The 22,576-nt window shown below is 35.0% G+C and overlaps 1 protein-coding gene across 1 annotated transcript in view; it reads left to right on the forward strand.

Moving 5' to 3' along the window:
- The window catches only part of ATRNL1 (attractin like 1), a 678,243-nt gene that overhangs the window by 433,284 nt on the left and 222,383 nt on the right, over window positions 1-22,576 (forward strand). Inside the window, exon 27 of the mRNA XM_027112688.1 lies at window positions 17,627-17,734. Coding sequence (XP_026968489.1) covers window positions 17,627-17,734 — 108 coding nt within the window. The remainder of the gene's footprint in view (window positions 1-17,626; window positions 17,735-22,576) is intronic.

The raw sequence follows: 22,576 nt of genomic DNA on the forward strand, positions 1-22,576 counted from the left end.
AACTTGACTTCTTTGTTGTTTAACAAGAGCAAATAATACTCTGCCCAACAATATCTAAAGACTTTTCTTTTCCATAGAATTAAATCACTGTCTCAGCTTACCTGCTTAAGAAAACTTGCACCTGCATGGTAAGTTGCATCTTAAGGCCTTGGCCCTAGCTGAAGCCCATTAATCTGCATCTTCATTTGTTAGGTTGCCCCATCAATTGTTCTAGCCTTAAGGAAGTGGAGGGAATAAAGATAATATTATGTCCTTTATCTTCACCTTTAAATTTTCAACTTGTTCAGAATTCCAGGTAGATAAGAAGGGGCTTATTGGAAACCTTAACAGAGACCCCAACAGTTCAAAAGATTTATTGTTGATTGCTAGATAAGTCTCCATTTCTAGAGAAAGGGCTCTAATAAGATAATAAAGGGTTCAATTTATCTTCCTTAATCCATTAAAAATTTTCATCAACCAGGAAATAAATGCCTTGATTATAAAATTTTGAGATTTATGGGAAAATTGGTAGAAGGGACATATATTGTATTAGAATGAAGGGGATTTATAGCTTAAGTTTTTAAGTGCTAAGTATATAGAATATATTTGGTAAGAGTTAAAATATATTTGGTGTAGGGAAAATAATTATATAGTTAGATACATTTTGTTAGTATGAATATACTGTAAGCCAGTAAATTCAGGAGAACATGTACCAGCCCGTAGGTGAAGCAGTTAAGATACATAGGAAGGAATACAAAGTTCTTGGGGGTGTTCTTGGGATCAGGATATTGAATGAGCCAGGAAAGCTGTTGAGTCATCATTGGTGAGGTACTGGCTAAGATTGAAGTGTGCCAGGACCTTTCTCAGTTACCCCAAGTTTGGGACCCACTCCTCATATTAATACAATGTACAAAAATTATGATTCAACGATATATGATCCAAAAAGCTGCACTTCAGGCGAAGGTCTAGGGAGGATATGTTTTGGAACAATTTTTACAGTGGACAAAGGATGATTTCACAAGGTTTGAAAATAAGAGTGTTCCTAGTCTGCTAGCTGGGGAATTTCTTAGGTACCATAGATCTATTTTCTCCCAGTGTAGATATGTGGATACAGGCTGTAAAAATAAACCAGATGTTTCTTATTTGGTCTATCTTTCTACATCACTATATAGAGGAAATTCTGGAGTAGAAAAAGCAAAAGTCATTCTCTTGATTGATTCTCTTGGTCATTCTCTTGATTGACCTTGGATTACTAGCAAGTAAGGCACCTCACTGTCTTATTGTTATCTTTGCCATCAAATGGTGTTGACCTGGTCAAGGGAATGGAATAGGGGCTCAACACAAATGACAATATGGGGAAGGATAACTGTTAGTTACGTTGGAAGTTCAAAGGATCAAAGAGGATTCTGCACTGAAGGAAAAATAGGTTAAAACAGTAGCAACAACAATAAAATATGAAAAATTAAACAAATACAATGTGAAGTTTTGAATTTAGATTTAAAAATTCACGCATATTAAGTAGGGCACACTTGTTTTGATCAAAGTTCATGTGAGAAAGACCTGAAATTGTTGACTGGTTCCAACAACAGTGTGATTCTAAAAATAAAACAAACAAAAAAATTTTTTAAAAGAGGAAAAAAAGGCATGTTAATTTAGAATACATTGAGGGAGACTTCTACCATATTCTACAGTAGTCAGATCACATCTAGAATCTTGTGTTCACTCTACATTTTAAGAAGGGCGTTGAAAAACTAAATGTTGAAAACCACGTTACATGAGAAACTTTTTCCTATTTCTGAGACTAAGATAAACTCCTTGAGGACAGGACTATGTTTCATATTTCTTAAACACAAGAGCCTGACCCTCTTCCCAGAACATTGGAGTATTCCTTAAATGTCTGTTGCATAAATAATGAATGAAAAATTTACAATATTGGAATTGTTTATTTGAATATGTGAGAAAAGTTTCAAATATATAATATGTATTTAAAGGAATTTTAGTAAATGAGATTAGAAGTATATTTAATGGTCCAAAAAGATCCCAAGAGTATAAATTTTTTGTTCAGTATAATGAACTTTCTAATGTTATAAGCCTTTGGGGAAAAAATACCATCTGCATAAAAAGTGGTTCTTTTGCTAGATATATTCGAGGGTGCTAGATAACCATCTGTCAGAAAAGTCATAGCACTTTTGATCCCACTTTAATGGGAAATTTGGACCAGGTAACATTTAGGATTCCTTCCAGCTCTGATAATGAGTTATTCCAATGAATCTGTTATGACCACTGATTTTCTTACATTCTGATATTTGTGGTTTAACACACCATTCCACACACGTAGGAAAGCCAGTTTATACCAGTCGTGAGTCATCGTGAGTCAAACTGCCCTTTGCATTTAAAAAATTCAAATGATTGAAATTAGTTTGTTAAAAAATTTCTATCATATATACTTTCACAAAAAATTGAAAACAAATAATACTGCATATTAATATATCACACTGATTAGTCATTGAGCATCATAGGTATCTTCCAATAGATACTTAAAAAATTATAGGAAGTAGATGTCTTATTTCACAAAGAAATATATTACAAAAGAACCATTTTTAGAGTTTCTCAATATAGAACTGAAAATGACTCCATTAGCTAATAGCAAAATAATCACATTTTCCTTAAAGGAAAAAAATATTTTAAAAATAATGATTAAGGGGTTCCCTGGTGGCGCAGTGGTTGAGAGTTCGCCTGCCGATGCAGGGGACATGGGTTCGTGCCCCGGGTTCGCGAAGATCCCACATGCCGCAGAGCAGCTGGGCCCGTGAGCCATGGCCGCTGAGCCTGCGCGTCCAGAGCCTGTGCTCCACAACGGGAGAGGCCACAACAGTGAGAGGTCCGCGTACTGCAAAAAAAAAAAAATAATAATAATAATAATGATTAAGAGGAAAATGCCAGTGTTTGAGTCATTTATGTCTCCAGGAAGATTTAAGTACCTCTTGAAAAACTTCACAATTATTGTCACAAACTACTTAAATGTTCAACATGAACTCCTTATACACTAAATGGAAAAGCTAACTGGATTCTGTTGCATTTAAAATTTCTTAACCTAGAAGTGAGCATGTTGGGGTTGAGAATTGAATTTTGAGCTTTGTATTGATTCCCAGAATCAGGGAGAAAAAAATCTTTCTTTAGTAAATTAATTCTTAAAGGGGGGGAAAAAGCTACTGAAGGATTGCTCTGAGCTTTACTGTAACAGGAGCCTCCAGTCATAAATTACTGGCACACAAGCAAGAGTCGATGTGTCGTTTCTATTGTAATCAGCTGCTTTTATATTTCCACCCGGCAAGGCTGACTTGATCATGCTGTGAACCTCTTGGATGTCAAAGTCATTCATTTGCTCTTCTTCATGAGAGTAGGATAGGTATTTCTCTTTCAACTTAGGCCTCTAACTTGGGGAAATAATATATTCAACAATATGACTATGGGGATATTCTATGTGAGAAAAATTTTTAAGTGCAAGTTCAAAATTTGAAATTATTTAGCTTCCCATTTTTGCTCTTTGAGGACTAATATGTATTAAACATCCATTCTGGAGATCTAGCTTTTAAATGACCTTTTCAGTACTCATCCTTTGCTCATTTTGATTTGCTCAGATAAATTACAACCACCTGGCCTTTTGTATTAAAGAAGGTTACACAAAATTGACCTTTTGATACTTATTGGGAGAGCTAGTTTCATTGTATTTGAGATTAACTGCTGTTGCTGTTTTCTGGTTATATCTTAAATAACTTTATTTGAGGATGGTAAAGCCTATTTCTTTTGCCTGTTTGTTCCAGGCTACTTCTAATACCATAAGAATGGACTCGGAGCAATACAAAGAGAAATGGTGTTTAAAAAAAATAATGAACCTGATTTATTTGGATCCTTTTATGCCTGATGATATATATGTGTTATTTCAATTTCTCTTAACCTTGATAAAGCCAAAATTATCCTTTCACCATCTGCTCCTTGCCACCTTGCTTAATAAAACTCAGCCCTCTTTCTTTTTCTTGAACACTTTAGGCTCAGACCTATAAGTCTGAGGAACTCCAGAACTTTGCACTTGCTCATTCCTCTGCCTGAAATATTCTTTTCTGGCTTTATTTGTTCTTGTTCCATTCACCTAATATTCCACTTTTTCCCCTACGTTTTGTGGTCTCTGTTTAGTTAGGGTGGGTTCTGTGACTACTTATGGAAAATGATATACATCACTTCTGCTGTGAGACATTGAAAAGTCCATGCAAGATTCACTAGTCTCTTTTCTGCCTTTACACTTAAGGAATCTCTGAGTTGAAATGGTAGAGCCTCAAGACTGGAGCAGTCTATATTGCTGAGTTACCAGATGGGAAGTTACCTGGACCTATAGAAAATTTTGTATGAGCAGGCTACTTTCTGTGTTAAACTGAGTTTTGAGAAGGCATGCCTACTCTGACTGAATATTCAAGGTTTCAGGTCAAATATCATTTCCTAGGAGACCTTCTGTAATCCCCCTATCTAAAGCACTTTCTCTCTCCACTATCTCTCTTTCTCCCAACCCTATATGTTTTCTGTAGTGATTTTTTTCTTTAATTTTTTCATTTTTTTGTGTATGTATATGTTGAACAAACAAGACTTCTATATGCTGTTAATTATGCTTTTAAGTGCCCAGAGTAATCTTTAAAATTGTCAACAAGCATTTCATTTTTTGACTTTTTGCTTTAATGTCAAAAAGTGCAAACAAAACAAAATACTGCCTCACAAAGCACTGTTGAATTTTCCATTGCTCGTTAGAAAGGATGGTCGTGTATGAAGCAATAACTGAATTTTTGACTCTTCTAGATGAATCCATTCTGCATGATTTCTTTCATCCAGAAGTGAGATCATCTTTGGCAAAGTCTAAATCTGTGATGCCATCTCTGTCAACAAAGAAAGAATTAAGAATCCAAATTTTAATTTTAAAATTGCCTGAAGTAACCTTCAAAAATTTTTCCAATATTTTTACATATCTTCAGGTTTTAGCCCACTAAGAAATAGATAAGGATTTGTTGCTTTCAAATCCAGGCTACTTAAATAATTCCTCCAAATCAGAATGTTCCCCTAGTTGTCTACCTCCAGTCTCCTGATAGATGGTCCAGAAGAGTCCCTGATATTTTTTTAATAGCATGGAAACGCTTGCTAAATAGAAACAAGAGTCACCTCATATATTCATTCCTAGAAAAGTGTCTGGAGCACAGTAGGAGCTCAGTAAAAATTTTTCCAGTGAATGAATGATCACAGCCAAACTTAGGCACCAAGTAAGTCAAGAGATCCCTATTGAATTGTTCTAAGAATAGGAATTTATTTGTTTATTTATTTAGAGTGAAAGAAAGGGAAGGGGAGAGGAGGGAAGGGAAGAGAAGAGAAGGAATGAAAAATCTGCCTAGAGTTTTGGTCTAAACTCTTCAAGATTCACTCTTTGGAATGCCAAGTAAAGAAGAATTTCAGCATCTGCTTCTGTTCCTTAGTGAAATTTCTTGATAACACTTGACTGAGAATTGTTTTCTTGTTGCTGATGCATGAAGAGATGTATCACATTATGTAACAGTCATGCTTGTTTTCTTATTAGTGAATTAAATATGTTGCCAAATATAAGATAAAAACAAGTATACACAAGTATATCGTTTGTAAAATCAAAGTTTTGCATGGAAAATCAACTCTTTACAATTATTAAGATACAAATGATTTTCTTTTGAAAAAATGTTCACAAGATGAAATTCTCCACTAATGCAGTCAACAGGCACACAGTTGATGAAAACCAGTAACTGACTGTGCTGGGACAAGTTAGTATTTCATTTAGACTAAAGGGAAATGCTAAAACTGTGCATTCTTTCTTAATTTACTTAAAAATATTAAGAGAAATGTTGGCAAATGTTAGCAGTTTCTGGAGTGGATGTGGTAATTTGGTAGGGATATTGTTTTACTTTTCTTTGTTTGCTACCTATCACAAACCAGCTTGATATCTCCAAAGTGGTTTAACCAAGATCTAGTCAATGATATGAAGCTTAACTTATTGATAAGCAACCTTGTAGGATGCTGCAAGATACAGCTTTTTGTATTAAGAAAAATTCCAATTTTGCAAAGTTCCATCCTTTTAAAATTAAACGTACTTTCCATGAAGACTTATAGTGATTGATATGTATAAACAGTTGTCAGATGTTCTTTCCATTTTCTTGGCTTCAAACTTGAACTGGGAAGACTTATGCCATGTAAGAAGTATGGTTTTGGCTTCCATGATGTTCAATTAATAATGCATAACCATGAATACATGAGGATAAGGAAGATCTGTCATACTTTCTTTTCTTTGACATTGCCTAAATTAACCTAAACAAAGGCAGCCCATACTTAAAATGCCCATACTTATAAGTTGGATATATCTTCCTTAACTCCTGTCAGTAGAAAGCTTTTAAGACCTTATTGTATGCAAATGATGGTGATACTGTTTGGCCATATGGTTTGTGCCACTCTCCTCTTGATAATATTAACAATTTTTAGAGTTCCCTGAGACTTATTTTACATGCACATTATGATCTAATATCAGTATGAAAGGCTGATATCTTGTAGACACAAAATAATTCAGTCTAGGGTATAGGTGACGTTGCACATACAACTGCTTAAACCCCAAAGTTTGAGAAACACTGAGCTAGACAAAGGGAAGAAATAAAAGGAAACTTTAGAAATATATGTTTGAGCTTCGGACCCATTCTGCCTTTAAGATAATTTTCAAGTTCTTATGTAGCAAATAGGGATGTGGAGGGAATTCTAAAGTAGCCTTGCTTGCTTTTAGAATTTACTCAATTCCTTTTTATTTTTAAGCATGAATATATGCTGATAGATTTCTTTGTTAAAAGAATTTAATAGTGGAGTTACATTTTGGTTCTGAATGAGGACCAATTAGCTTCTAAAGGCAGTACTAAGTTAAATTACTGAATCCACTGAAGTTGAAAAAAATTTTTTTGAAGTATCATCTATTACTGCCAGATTCATAGATTTTTCTAGTGCTCGTCTGTTTACTCTTTATAGGTCTGTGATCTACAGGTTGAAGAATCTAGAGGATCTATAAGCCCCTTCCGGATCTAAGAATCTGTGAAGGCTATGTCTTAGTCATATCAGTAATATGCTCAGTGTTATCCAAATGACAACAAAGACCTTCATTTGCTGGCGGCATTATTTAATCCTTATCTTGGCCTTTTATATAAGATTTTTAGCTTTCATTTGAGTTTGAGTTACTTTGAATTATAATATATATAATTTTAGGAATATTCAAATATACACTTTCACACATAAATTGACATGAGTATGGGGTTTTTTTTAATTTTATTTATTTTTTTATACAGCAGGTTCTTATTAGATATCCATTTTATACACATCAGTGTATACATATCAATCCCAATTGCCCAATTCATCACACCACCACCACAACCACCACCCCACTGCTTTCCCCCCTTGCTGTCCATACGTTTGTTCTCTATATCTGTGTCTCAATTTCTCCCTGCAAACCAGTTCATCTGTACCATTTTTCTAGGTTCCACATATATGTGTTAATATACAATATTTGTTTTTCTCTTTCTGACTTACTTCACTGTGTATGACAGTCTCTAGATCCATCCACGTATCTACAAATGACCCAATTTTGTTCCTTTTTATGGCTGAGTAATATTCCATTGTATATATATGTACTACATGTTCTTTATCCATTTGTCTGTCAATGGGCATTTAGGTTGCTTCCATGTCCTGGCTATTTTAAATAGTGCTGCAGTGAACATTGGGGTGCATGTGTCTTTTTGAATTATGGTTTTTTCTGAGTATATGCCCAGTAGTGGGATTGCTGGGTCATATGGTAATTCTATTTTTAGTTTTTTAAGGAACCTCCATAGTGGCTGTATCAATTTATATTCCCACCAGCAGTGCAAGAGGGTTCCCTTTTCTCCACACCCTTTCCAGCATTTGTTGTTTGTAGATTTTCTGATGATGCCCATTCTAACTGGCATGAGGTGATACCTCATTGTAGTCCTGATTGGCATTTCTCTAATAATTAGTGATGTTGAGCAGCTTTTCATGTGCTTCTTGGCCATCTGTATGTCTCTTTGGAGAAATGTCTATTTAGGTCTTCTGCCCATTCTTTGATTGGGATATTTGTTTTGTTTTTGTTTTTGTTTTTGCGGTACGCGGACCTCTCACTGTTGTGGCCTCTCCCATTGCGGAGCACGCACAGGCTCAGCGGCCATGGCTCACGGGCCTAGCCGCTCCACAGCATGTGATGTCTTCCCAGACCGGGGCATGAACCTATGTCCCCTGCATCAGCAGGCAGACTCTCAACCACTGCGCCACCAGGGAAACCCTGTTTGTTCTTGATATTGAGCTGCATGAGCTCTTTATTTTTTTTGGAGATTAATCCTTTGATTCATTTGCAAATATTTTCTCCCATTCTGAGGGTTGTCTTTTCGTCTTGTTTATGGTTTCCTTTGCTGTGCAAAAGCTTGTAACTTTCATTAGGTCCCATTTGTTTATTTTTTTTATTTCCATTACTCTAGGACGTGGATCAGAAAAGCTCTTGCTGTGATTTATGTCAAAGAATGTTCTTCCTATGTTTTCCTCTAAGAGTTTTATAATGTCCAGTCTTATATTTAGGTCTCTAATCCATTTTGAGTTTATTTTTGCGTATGGTGTTAGGGAGTGTCCTAATTTCATTCTTTTATATGTAGCTGTCCAGTTTTCCCAGCACCACTTATTGAAGGTACTGTCTTTTCTCCATGGTATATCCTTGCCTCCTTTGTCATAGATTAGTTGACCATAGGTGCGTGGGTTTATCTCGGGGCTTTCTATCCTGTTCCATTGATCTATATTTCTGGTTTTGTGTTAGTACCATACTTTCTTGATTGCTGTAGTTTTGTAGTATAGTCTGAAGTCTGGGAATCTGATTCCTACAGCTATGTTTTTCTTTCTCAAGACTGCTTTGGCTATTCAGGGTCTTTTGTGTCTCCATACAAATGTTAAGATTTTTTGTTCTAGTTCTGTGAAAAATGCCATTGGTAATTTGATAGGGATTGCATTGAATCTGTAGATTGCTTTGGGTAGTATAGTCATTTTCACAATATTGATTCTTCCAATCCAAGAACATGGTATATCTCTCCATCTGTTTGTATCATCTTTAATTTCTTTCATCAGTGTCTTATAGTTTTCTGCATACAGGTCTTTTTTCTCCCTAGGTATTTGATTCTTCTTGTTACAATGGTAAATGGGAGTGTTTCCTTAATTTCTCTTCCAGATTCTTCATCATTAGTGTATAGGAATGCAAGATATTTCTGTGCATTAATTTTGTATCCTGCAACTTTACCAGATTCATTGATTAGCTCTAGTTGTGGCATCTTTAGGGCTCTCTATGTACAGTATCATGTCATCTGCAAACAGTGACAGTTTAACTTCTTCTTTTACAATTTGTATTCCTTTTATTTCTTTTTCTTCTCTGATTGCTGTGGCTAGGACATCCAAACTATGTTGAATAATAGTGGTGAGAGTGGACATCCTTGCCTTGTTCCTGATCTCAGAGGAAATGCTTTCAGTTTTTCATCATTGAGAATGATGTTTGCTGTGGGTTTGTCATATATGGCCTTTATTATGTTGAGGTAGGATCCCTCTATGCCCACTTTCTGTAAAGTTTTTATCATAAATGGGTCTTGAATTTTGTCAAAAGCTTTTTCTACATCTACTGAGATGATCATATAGTTTTCATTCTTCAATTTGTTACTATGGTGTATCAGATTGATTGATTTGAGTATATTGAAGAACCCTGGCACCCCTGGGATAAATCCCTCTTGATCATGGTGTATGATCCTTTTAATGTGTTGTTGGATTCTGTTTGCTAGTATTTTGCTAAGGATTTTTGCATCTGTATTCATCAGTGATATAGGCCTGTAATATTCTTTTTTTGTAGTATCTTTGTCTGGTTTTGGTATCAGGTTGATGGTGGCCTCATAGAATGAGTTTGGGAGTGTGCCTTCCCCTGCAATTTTTTGGAAGAGTTTGAGAAGGATGGGTGTTAGCTCTTCTCTAAATGTTTGATAGAATTCACCTGTGAAGCCATCTGGTCCTGGACTTTTGTTTGGTGGAAGATTTTTAATCATAGTTTCAATTTTATTACTTGTGATTGGTCTGTTTATATTTGCTATTTCTTCCTGGTTCAGTCTTGGAAGGTTATACCTTTCTAAGGATTTGTCCATTTCTTCCAGGTTGTCTATGTTATTGACATAGAGTAGCTTGTAGTACTCTCTTAGGATGCTTTGTATTTCTGCGGTGTCTATTGTAACTTTTCCTTTTTCATTTCTAATTGTATTGATTTGAGTCCTCTCCATCTTTTTCTTGATGAGTCTGGCTAATGGTTTATCAATTTTGTTTATCTTCTCAAAGAACCAGCTTTTAGTTTTATTGATCTTTGTTACTGTTTTCTTTGTTTCTGTTTCATTTATTTCTGCTCTGATTTTATGATTTCTTTCCTTCTACTAACTTCAGGTTTTGTTTATTCTTCTTTCTCTAGTTCCTGTAGGTGTAAGGTTAGATTATTTATTTGAGATTTTTCTTGTTTCTTGAGGTAGGCTTGTATTGCTATAAACTTCCCTCTTAGAGCTGCTTTTGCTGCATCCCATAGGTTTTGGGTTGTCGTGTTTTCATTGTCATTTATGTCTAGATATTTTTTGATTTCCTCTTTGATTTCTTCAGTGATCTCTTGGTTATTTAGTAGTGTATTGTTTAGCCTCCATGTGTTTGTATTTTTCACAGATTTTTTCCTGTGATTGATATCTAGTCTCATAGCGTTGTGGTCAGAAAAGATACTTGATACGATTTCAATTTTCTTAAATTTACTGAGGCTTGATTTGTGGCCCAAGATATGATCTATCCTGAAAAATGTTCCATGAGCACTGGAGAAGAAAATGTAATCTGCTATTTTTGGATGGAATAGCCTATAAATATCAATTAAATCTATCTGGTCTGTTGTGTCATTTAAAGCTTGTGTTCCCTTATTAATTTTCTGTTCAGATGATCTGTCCATTGGTGTAAGTGAGATGTTAAAGTCCCCCACTATTATTGTGTTACTGTCAATTTCCTCTTTTAGAGCTGTTAGCAGTTGCCTTATGTATTGAGGTGCTCCTGTGTTGGGTGCATATATACTTATAATTGTTATATCTTCTTCTTGGATTGATCCCTTGATCATTATGTAGTGTCCTTCCTTGTCTCTTATAACAAAGTCTATTTTATCTGTTATGAGTATTGCTACTCCAGCTTTCTTTTGATTTCCATTTGCATGGAATATCTTTTTCCATCTCCTCACTTTCAGTCTGTACGTGTCCCTAGGTCTGAAGTGGGTCTCTTGTAGACAACATATATACGGGTCTTGTTTTTGTATCCATTCAGCAAGCCTGTGTCTTTTGGTTGGAGCATTTAATCCATTCATGTTTAAGGTAATTTTCGATATGTATGTTCCTATTACCATTTTCTTAATTGTTATGGGTTTATTTTTGTAGGTCCTTTTCTTCTCTCATGTTTCCCACTTAGAGAAGCTCCTTTAGCATTTGTTGTACAGCTGGTTTTGTGGTGCTGAATTCTCTTAGCTTTTGCTTGTCTGTAAAGCTTTTGATTCCTCCATCGAATCTGAATGAGATCCTTGCCGGGTAGAGGAATCTTGGTTGTAGGTTCTTCCCTTTCATCACTTTAAATATATCATGCCACTCTCTTCTGGCTTGTAGAGTTCCTGCTGAGAAATCAGCTGTTAACCTTATGGGAGTTCCCTTGTATGTTATCTGTCGTTTTTCCCTTGCTGCTTTCAATAATTTTTCTTTGTCTTTAATTTTTGTCAATTTGATTAGTATGTGTTTTGGTGTGTTTCTCCTTGGGTTTATCCTGCCTGGGACTCTTTGTGCTTCCTGGACTTGCATGGCTATTTCCTTTCCCATGTTAGGGAAGTTTTCATCTATAATCTCTTCAAATATTTTCTCAGGTCCTTTCTCTCTCTCTTCTCCTTCTGGGACCCCTATAATGCAAATGTTGTTACGTTTAATGTTGTCCCAGAGGTCTCTTAGGCTTTCTTCATTTCTTTTCATTCTTTTTTCTTTATTCTGCTCTGCGACAGTGAATTCCACCATTCTGTATTCTAGGTCACTTATCCATTCTTCTGCCTCAGTTATTCTGCTATTGATTCCTTCTAGTGTATTTTGTTCATCTCTGTTTGTTTGTTCTTTAATTCTTCTAGGTCTTTTTTAAACATTTCTTGCATCTTCTCGATCTTTGCCTCCATTCTTTTTCCGAGGTCCTGGATCATCTTCACTATCATTATTCTGAATTCTTTTTCTGGAAGGTTGCCTGTCTCCACTCTATTTCGTTGTTTTTCTGGGGTTTTATCTTGTTCCTTCATCTGGTACATAGCCCTCTGCCTTTTCATCTTGTCTGTCTTTCTGTGAATGTGGTTTTTGTTCCACAGGCTGCAGGATTGTAGTTTTCTTGTTTCTGCTGTCTGCCTTCTGGTGGACATGAGTAGGTTTTATACTGATATAATCTCTTAGCATTTATAGGGAATATAGTACTTTATATTTTGGAAGATTTTGAAAAATTTTCCATTATTCCTCTTTTCTTCCTCTGTCTGGTAGCAGGCTTGATGAGAGGAAAGGTAGGTTTTGTTTTTGACACATTACTGCTCAAACAACAACCCTGCGTACCTGAACAACCTGCCTTGAAAATCTGCTGTGGCCATTTGACAATTGAGGACACTTTGCTTTCAAACAATGAAGAAAAACTGAATAAGCTTGTGCCTTGCAGATTTAGTTATAAAATGATAGAATATCATGCTTTCCTAATTCACTGATGCAAAGAGATGTTGCCACTTCTCTTTATTTCCTCACACCATCCTAGCGCCAAAAACCCAAAGTTGGTTTTTTACTTATATTCCTCTATGTTAAATGTGTTTGTGTTAATAATAGAAATAGTCTCATGAAATGTTACTTAATCGCTAATTCAAACTCCTTGTAAATTTTATTATGTAAGCTCAGGAATAATGACTAAATCATTTTGATTGCTCCTTTTATACTTTTCAAAAATCTTAGGAATAATTGCTATTAAAATATGAATGCATTATGATGACTTTGTGGCAGTTTTCTCATAATATTTACAGTATTGCAATAAAGTGGATGAAGAGAAATAAAAAACCTGATAGTGATTTCTTGCATCCACAAAATTGCCCATTCTAAAAAAATGAATATCCAGTTAGATTTGAGCATAAGACATAAATTCTAGAATATCGGAGGACATATATTTTTAAAGGTTTTTTCACAATTAAAATGTTTTATCAAAACTTGCCTTCAGGGCTTCCCTGGTGGCGCAGTGGTTGAGAGTCCGCCTGCAGATGCAGGGGACACGGGTTCGTGCCCCGGTCCGGGAGGATCCCACATGCCGCGAAGCGGCTGGACCCGTGAGCCATGGCCACTGAGCTTGCGCGTCCGGAGCCTGTGCTCCGCAATGGAAGAGGCCACAACAGTGAGAGGCCCGCATACTGCAAAAAAAAAAAAAACTTGCCTTCAATCACATTCAGATGATACAGATTTCTATACTTTAAGTCAGTCCTTCATTGTTCATTCATCAAATACTCTTGACTACAAAGTAAGTGCTGTGGGGAATAAAAAAACAAATATAAAATAGTTTTTGCCTTAAAGATTTTAGAAAAGCATGAAGATTTAAAGAGATAGTGCCACTCTAATATCATAAATAATTTGTAGGTGAGATGATCACTTCGAACTTGGATGGAGTAGAAGGACATTTGGAGGTATGGGGGGAGGACAGATAGAACCTGGACACAGGAGGAAAGACATAGGAAGACAACTGGAAACAGAGGTAGTTACTGTTTTCTTTAGTGTGTGTGTTTTTAAGGATTATTATCTGAAATCCATTAGAGCTGTAGCCTTCGCAGTGGTTGGAAAGGTGATTAATATGAACTTTTGGGGAATGATACGATATTCGAAGTAGTAGTATTGCATGGAAGCATTTCATATATACATTTGATAGAATCAATGACCATTCCCAGTTGCCAAATTTAAGCATGGATTTTCATATTATTTTTAATTTCATGGTTTGTTTTGTAAGAGATTTTGAATAATAAAACAATTATTATAGATAACAAACATGACACTAAGAACATCCATGATTTTAAAATGTTCTGCACAACAATGTTTATGGCAACATGATTATAATCTGTTGTATTATGATCCATTTGTTCTTTTGGCCTTTTCTTTCTCCTAAAAAATTGGCAACTGCAGACTAGTTATAAAATAAATCATCTGTTATATGGCTTCTTATCTATATATAAAATGTCAAACTTCATTTTATATAAAAATCATAATCACAAAATAAGTTAATTTTTGAAAGTTCTTAAGGAAGTACTCTATATTTCCCCATAAGTTTTAGGCTGAGTTTTTATCATTCTTAGTCACAAATGGCAGAAAGTTCCAAATCTAGATTCATTTTACCACAGTCATGACATTTTCCAACTGTCTCATAAATCTGCAACGTTTGTTAAAAGGGAGACTAATAGAGCAAAATATGTCACTAGTGCTGAAGAAAATGGGCCTGTGGTAATTAGCGTGCCATCTTTAAAGACAAAATTGGTGCTTGAAATTTAACATAATAATTGTACCAATGAAGCGTTACTGAGTTCTCACAATGTGCTAGATTCTGTGTTGAGCGGTGCAAGTGCATTATCTTGTTAGTCCCAATCTTCTGATATTATCGCTATTCCCGTTTATAGAGAGGGAAAAAAAAGCCTTAGAAAAGTCTACAGAATTTGATGATGGTACAATAGGTAATGGGTGGGGAAGCTGGGATTCAAAACAAGTCCTCTGAGGTCTAGGTGTAGGCACTGTTATTAGCCCAACTTTGCAATGAGAATATTTGAGGCGTTGAGAGGTCTAAATAATTTGGTTAAGGTCAAACAGCTACAAAGTGGAAAAACTGGTATTCAAACACAGGTCCTAATTCCAGAGTCTACGTATTTTTTCTGTCAATATTTCCACTAAATTTTGACAGAATTTAAGTTGTAAGCATATCGTTTATATCTCTTTTGTTCTGACATAGAAGGGACAAAATTCAGGAAGTAATGCATATAGATGTTAACTGGCAAGAGAAAGGACAATTGTTAAGGATATGGCTAAGAGCCAGGGACTTAGTAGCAAAGAGAATCTCACTTTGTTCCATTTTATTATTTTAGGGCCATCATATCAAAGCAAGAGTGTTTTAGGATAAAATTACTTACCCTCCCTGAGTTTCCCAGTCAGAACATTTGCATTAGTTTCCCAAAGTTAGAATGTCAGCCAAAGTCCTCGAACTAGTCGTCTGCTAAGTGACCCGGAATGAATTCATTTAGCTAATTCCCTGTTTGTATCCTTTACTGCACACTGTCTTGTGCTCTTATTATTTTTATTTCGCTGTGTCTTATTTTACAAACTACAGTGTTATGGTCCTGAACAAGAAAAACATTTTTCTTCTTTGCAAAGCGTACTGTAATAAGCATTCAATTCTTAAAAAGTGATGAAAACTGAAAGCTCCGAAGACAAACTGGAATCTTTTAAAATGCCTTTCTATCCTATAGTACATTTTTTTTAATGAATAAAAGTATCAATCACTGATTTTTCTTATATATTATGAGTGGTGGGGGTCACAATAGTACATTATTTTCCGGAGGAATCTATTCTTTGTCAAATATGGTGACTGTAGAATATTTATAGACTTATATTACAATTTGTGGTATTGAGTATTCATTAATTATATTTTGTAGACATTTTACTTTTAGGTGTAGGGAAAAGGTAAGATGAGGAAAGAGAAAGTGTTCATTTAAAAAAAAAATCAATTATGTGAGATGCCATTTATAAGCTAAGGAAAACTAGTACAAATGAAGAAATTTTAATACAGATGTTAGAAAATCATGTTAAGATCCAAACTAGAATTTACAGTTTTCTCAAGGGAATTTTTATATTACGGTAGCAAAGGCAGTTTGTATATTTGTATGTGTGTGTGTTTATGTTTTTACCAGATAAAAAGAGCATTGTGTCTTCTACACTTAGCATCCCTTGGTATTTGGAGTAACATTATGTTTGCATTTTGCATAGACACGGTATTCAGATCAATTGGCCACTCCTATTGAGAGAGACACAAACAAGATTCTGTTTGCCAGCAGCTGTATTTTTAATAGTACAAATCTGAGTTTATATTAAATTGAATAATTCGGTTGTTTAAATCACATTTACTTTTTACTCTGAATATTTTAGTATGTCTTCATTACTCCTAAAAATACATATAATTTAAGAATTTAAACTACTACTGAGTAATAGTTGTATTATTTCTGTCCCGTATTAGCAAGTAGATGTTCTCTCTTTAATAATAAAAGCAAGGGCTTAAATTATATTTTAGATGCTCATTACATGAACACTGTTACTGCTGTGTCACAAGCGTTAAAATAAAAATGTTAAACAATAAACTACCATCAAGCGTTGGCTTTTGTTCCTTCGTCATCTGAAAGGGAAGTTTATGAATGATGCATCACAGTGCTACATACATTTACATTCAAAGACCAGTTGTTAATATTTGAAGTTACTTCCAGTGAATCTTTAAAAATCTGTGTGAATAATGAAGCCATTCATTGTGTTCAAGGATCTTGCCTTTCTTCGATGATATGATTTTCTTCTCATTTGAAAGAGTATTTAATTGCATTGCTCATCCACTTTTAATATTTAATAATAATTGTATTAGCTGTGTAGAATGAGAAGGGCAAGATTTGCAATATCTAGTGCTGGTCATTAATTTTTTGTTATCATGACTTAATGAATATTATAATTACAAGGAGAGGCAGAAATGTAAATTAGCTGGGTACTTGGTTGGGACTTGCTGGTTTATTGGTTTTAGTTTGAGCAAAGCCCAGAAGAGACACAAACAGAAAGAAACAAATATCCGGAAGTGTTTTAGAAGCCCTGGCACACATGTTTTGCAACCTACTAATCATTCCTCATTTAAATAATGAACATTTAAATAATGAACAGAGGCTTTGAATAAAGTTGAAAACACTGACAATAACAATTCCTGCAATTGACAGGGGATCTTGATGACTTACAAGGCTTAGTCTGGGCAGAGGGATATGTTCCTTTAATCTCTATTAATGCATTTTGCCAACTTTTGATTATCTTTTCTTAAACATTTTTACTGTCACTTGCTTTCAGCTAAGACAAAAGCATGAGTTACTCTGAGTGGGAAAACTTGGCATAGCCATCATCATAATAGCACTTTTTACTTAAGTAGCAGCTCTCGTCTGAAGTTTTCAAAGTGCTTTTGAGTACATTTCATTAGGCTTGTGGGATGGAGGTCAGGGGAAATGTTCTTTGGAGGCACCATACATTTAAAGCCTCTATGGAAATATAACCCAGGCCATGGGGAGAAAATAATTTTCATTTTTAATGATCTAGATATGAGTATGTGTATTAGATGACTTCTCAATTTTGAATGCCATTTTGTTCAAAATGGAACTAGATATTGTTGAATTTAACATGTTTTAAAACAAGTGATTTTTAACCCCCTCCAGCAACTGCTTCGAGAACGACAGCAGATGGCCAGCCGTCCCTTTGCTTCTGTTGATGTAGCCCTGGAAGTGGGAGCTGAACAAACAGACTTTCTGCGAGGGTCATTAGAGGTAGGAACAGTGGTGCTGAAAGGGGACCGCTGTGATTTGCATATGTATATTACTTCTCTAAGCTGCATCTGCTTGTGAAGCCAAACAGAGTCTGATTATCTAGACTTGACAAGATTCAGCTACATATGTTATGCCATTTTCAAGGCACATAGATTTAACAATATGACATGAGCTGTAACAAAAGCCACTGGAGAATCTATTAGTCTAGGCAAGAGTGACAGACTGCTCACCTGGCAGCCCTTCCCTGATAAATAGGAGCTGAAGGAATTTAAGATATAGGTATGATGGAAGAAACACAGTGCCTGTATTTAGTCCTTGGAGTGCTTAGTGCCCCTCAGTTAACAACTCACATCATTCTTTATTAACAAAGTTGGCTATAAAAGGTGGGTGGAGATGAGTTGCATTTTAATTACATAGTTTCACTTTTTGAACATTGAGAATTGTGGAATATAATGAATATTTTTATATGATGGCTGTATTAGTATATGCTTTTATTGCAAATGCAGAAATACAGTATGGTGCAAGAGAAATGATTATGTGCAAGTAAATGCGATATTAGAATCCTGAAGTAATGCATGAAATTTCTGAAAATAATAACCCCCAAAGAGGAAAAATCCACAGATTGTGATTAACATCTAATCAAAGCATTTTGAGGCATAGTAATTTTATTGTATGCTTGCCTTTTTAATTTATATTTCATATGTGGTAAGATGTTTAAGCAGGAAGATTAAAAAATACTATACAATTGAAATATTTTATTAGCTTTTTAAAAAGTACCCTTTGTGATTAACTTCATGTTGCTATTTTTAGACCTTACTTTTCTTTGTGGAAAGCAAGGAATATAAAAATAGACTCCTCCAAATATCGAGATACAAATATAATTGATTTTGTCCATAGAATTTTTGGTCATTCTGAAAAAAATAAAGTCAGACCTCATGGATGCTATACAAAGGACCAGATTTTAGAGGGCATTTCTCTATGAAATTTTTTTATTAATAGCTTTTGTGTACTTGATTTTTTAGTACTCTAGATCACAGGTTGCCATGGAAGCTTAGAACATTAGAAAATTTATGGGTATATCTTCCATTACTTAGGGAGAAGTGCTCTAATTTCTAAGTTTACAGTAAGTGCTTTGATTTCATTTTGACCCTTAGTTTCAAATAACTTTAGTACGGAACCTTTAACAAATAGAAAACCTGAACTGTTTGAATCTAACTTCCTTTTTCTCCTCACTTGTTTAAAACATTCTCAAATGCTGCTAAACCTCAAGTGAAAAGAGACAAATGAATGTAAACGATACATACGCAGGCCAAGGTAGAAAAGGAATAATCAGAGACCTAGAAACTCATAAACTTAAGAAACAAAGGTAATAACAGTGTATCATCATAGCTGGTCAGTTGCTGCTTAATAGTGTTCAAGAAAGTATTCTCAGGTGTTTTTTTAACCTTAAATTTATTTTGTAGAGTTTAAAAAGTTCTACCTCTACTTTCTTTTTCCCCATATTTGCCTGGTAGTCCTTCTTTTATTCCTTTATTCCCAACTTCTCTGTACCCTTTTGTTTTACACCTATCCCTTGTAGAAAAGACTGTTAGCTTTTTATTTTCCCGGTCACTCTGTGTTTCTGTCTTTTGATTGGTACATTTAATCTGTTTACATTGACAATAATTACTGGTCTACCAAGGCTCATTTTAGCTACTCTGGTGTGTGTGTGCGTGTGCGTGCGCGTGCGTGTGCGTGTGCGTGTGTGTGTGTGTGTTGGTTGTCGTTGTTGTTACTGGCCTTGCTTCTTTTCGGTTCTTTTTCACAGCTTCTTTTGGATAAATTGATTTTCTTCTACTAAACTGAGTATTAAATACTCTATTCCTATGTTTCTGGTAGTTATCCCTTACTTACCAAGATTCATAGAAATGACTATTTTTCCCTATCAGTGTCTAAAGCTTATTAATACAAATTCCTGCCCTGCCCATCTGAAACACAGTTATTACTTTAGCATGCTTTCAGCTCTCTCTGTTTCTCCCACCCTGTGTTAATACTGCCTGGAATTTTTGACCCAGATATTATAGGTGCACTTTTTCTGCATCACAGCATATTTAAATAATGATGAACCACCTTTACTCTCCTTTACTTTTTGTGTCTAGTTGCTTGCTCATGCATTTCTTTCACTTGTCACTAAAGTAAATCCTCCAAATATTTTCTTCAAAGAGAAACTTTATGTATTTGAGACCTTAAATACCTATATACCAATATCTTGATTTTGTCCTCACATGTAAATAATAGTTTAATTAGATATAAATTTTTGTTTCAAAGTTGTCTTCAAAACTTTAAAGATATTACTTCATTGTCTGAAGTCTGGTGTCAGTCTGATTATTTGTCCTTTACTAATGAGCTCCATTTTCTTTTTGGAATCTTTCAGAATTTTCTCTTGTTTTTCAGTGTTCTTAAATTTCTCTCTGATATGTAAATATGATCCTATTTGGCACTCTATGTACCCTTTAAATCTGCAGACCTGTAGCTTTGTACAGTTCTGGCTAATCTTTTTTACTATTTCTCTAAATATTTATTACTCTATTCTCTCTCCTTCTGGAATTCCTATTAGATACTCTTGATACTTCTTGTACCATCTATATTTCATAGCTTTTCTCTTATTATTTCCACTTTTTAATCTCTTCCTGATGCCTCTGGGAACACTCCTCCACCTGGTATTCCAGTATACAATTTTTTTCTTAGATTGTATCTTTTCTGCTGTTTAACCCATTCATTGACTTCATTTCAACAATTACATATTTTGTTGTTAATACTTGCAAGTGATTTTTCTTCACAACTGCTTGTTTATGGTTCGTATTTCTAATACCCTCCCTTTTCTGAAATGAAACCATTTATTATATTTAATTTAAATAGTTTCATATTTGCCATCCTTTAGTATAGACTGTTTCATTTTTCTATTTCTTTCATGGTGTTTACAGTCTTTTTTTGACTCTTATGTTATTCAGTTAACCCGTATTTTGTCATTAAGATCTACTTAAAAATAGGCATAATACCCTTGACTCTAGATTGTGCTCTTGTAGGTCATTTAGCGGTTGGAGGTAAGGAAGCTGCTCATAATGAATAATCTGGGCTCAAGCACCACCGCTCATTTGCCACGGGTGTCCCTTTCACTGCAGAGAACTTTCTATCTAGTACTTCTTTCCCAAGCATTATTATCAGATGGTAGCCTCCCTCTGGTATAATTGCCAGGTCAGCAGTTGAACTGGGGAGAAGTGAATGCTTAGGAGTTGTCCAGCCTCCTGCTAGTGTGGCTGTAGGATCCCTCACCCTAGCAGAGCTCTAGAACTCCTCCGTCATTAGTTTGCAGCCTTGGGCTGGCACTGGCCTGGTTCTGATGCTTTTCTGCCCCACAGCAGGCAGGGTAGGCGTCAGTCCACTCAGGACAACGTGAACTCCAGTCCTCTTCTAATACAGGTCACCATTTACTCCCTACAAGAGTCCTAATCACTTTCAGTCTTTCCTAGTGTTTCTTCAAGACTTTGTATTAACCTCTGAGTGTGTCCTGAGAGTCATCAACCTTCTGATTTCTTATATGTTATCTCCGTGTTTAAACTCAGGGGAGGGACAAGTGACTCATTCTGGTTTGTCATTTTTTGGCTGCAGGACCGTATGTGCGAGTGCTTTGTATTCCATAAAGCTTTATGTTAATGTTGGTATTTTATTTTCTCTTTTATTATTATTTAGTTATATGAATAACTGGTGTGCCTCTATTTCTTTTGTATCACTTGTTTTCTAAAACTTAAATTCAAAACCTCAAAGAAGAAAAATACCTACCCGCATACTCCCATCTAGAAAGCCCTTTTTATCTGGCGATCAGGTTCTACTTATCAATGTATAGTATTGTTAGTTTTTTTGAAACAGCTTTATTAAAATGTAATTCATATACCATACAATTCACCCATTTAAATTGTAAACTTTGATGGGGTTTAGTATATATACAGTGTGTAACCATCACCAGAAATCAATTTTAGAGCATTATCAAAAATTGATTTCATCTCCAAAAGAAACCCCATTCCCTTTAGCAGTCACTACCCCCTCCCTTTTTCCCCAAGCCGGTCTCTTAGCCCTAATCTACTTTTTGTCCTTAGGAGTTTTCCTCTAGTATATTTTCATTCCATTTCATATAAATGGAATCATGCAATACATAGTCTTTTGTGACTAGCTTCTTTTACTTAGCATTATAGTTTCAGGTTTCGTTTCATCCATGTTGTGGCATGTATCCGTACTTCATTCCTTTTTATTGCCAAATAATATTCGATTTTATCGATATAGCATATTTTGTTTTTGCACTCATCAGTTGATGGACATCTGGGCTGTTTCTACTTTTTGGATATTTTAAAAAATGCTACTATGAATATTTGTGTACAAGTTTTGTTTCCATTTCTTTTGGGTATGTAACAAAGAATGGAATTTCTGGGTAATATGGTAATTTTTCATTCCTTGTTGAAAAGACTTTCTTTCTCCATTGAATGATCTTGGGAATCTCATTGAAAATCAATTGATCATAAATGTGAGAATTTAGTTCTGTAATCTCAATACTATTCCATTAATCTATAGGTCTGTCATATGACAGTACAGCACTATTTTGATTACTATAGTTTCATAGTAAGTTTTGGGATTAGAAAATGTAAGTCCTCCAACTTTCTTCTTTTTGAAAATTGTTTGGCTCTTCTGGGTCCTTTGAATTTTCACAAGACTTTTAGGATAAGTTTGTCAGTTTCTGCAAAGAAGCCTGTTAGTACTTTGATAGGGATTGTGTTGAATCTGTAGATCAATTTAGGAGAACATATAGTATTT

The sequence above is a fragment of the Aethalodelphis obliquidens genome, unplaced genomic scaffold (genome assembly GCF_003676395.1).
Source record: "Aethalodelphis obliquidens isolate GAN/ISIS:26980383/991018 unplaced genomic scaffold, ASM367639v1 scaffold11, whole genome shotgun sequence".
Taxonomy (NCBI): domain Eukaryota; kingdom Metazoa; phylum Chordata; class Mammalia; order Artiodactyla; family Delphinidae; genus Aethalodelphis; species Aethalodelphis obliquidens.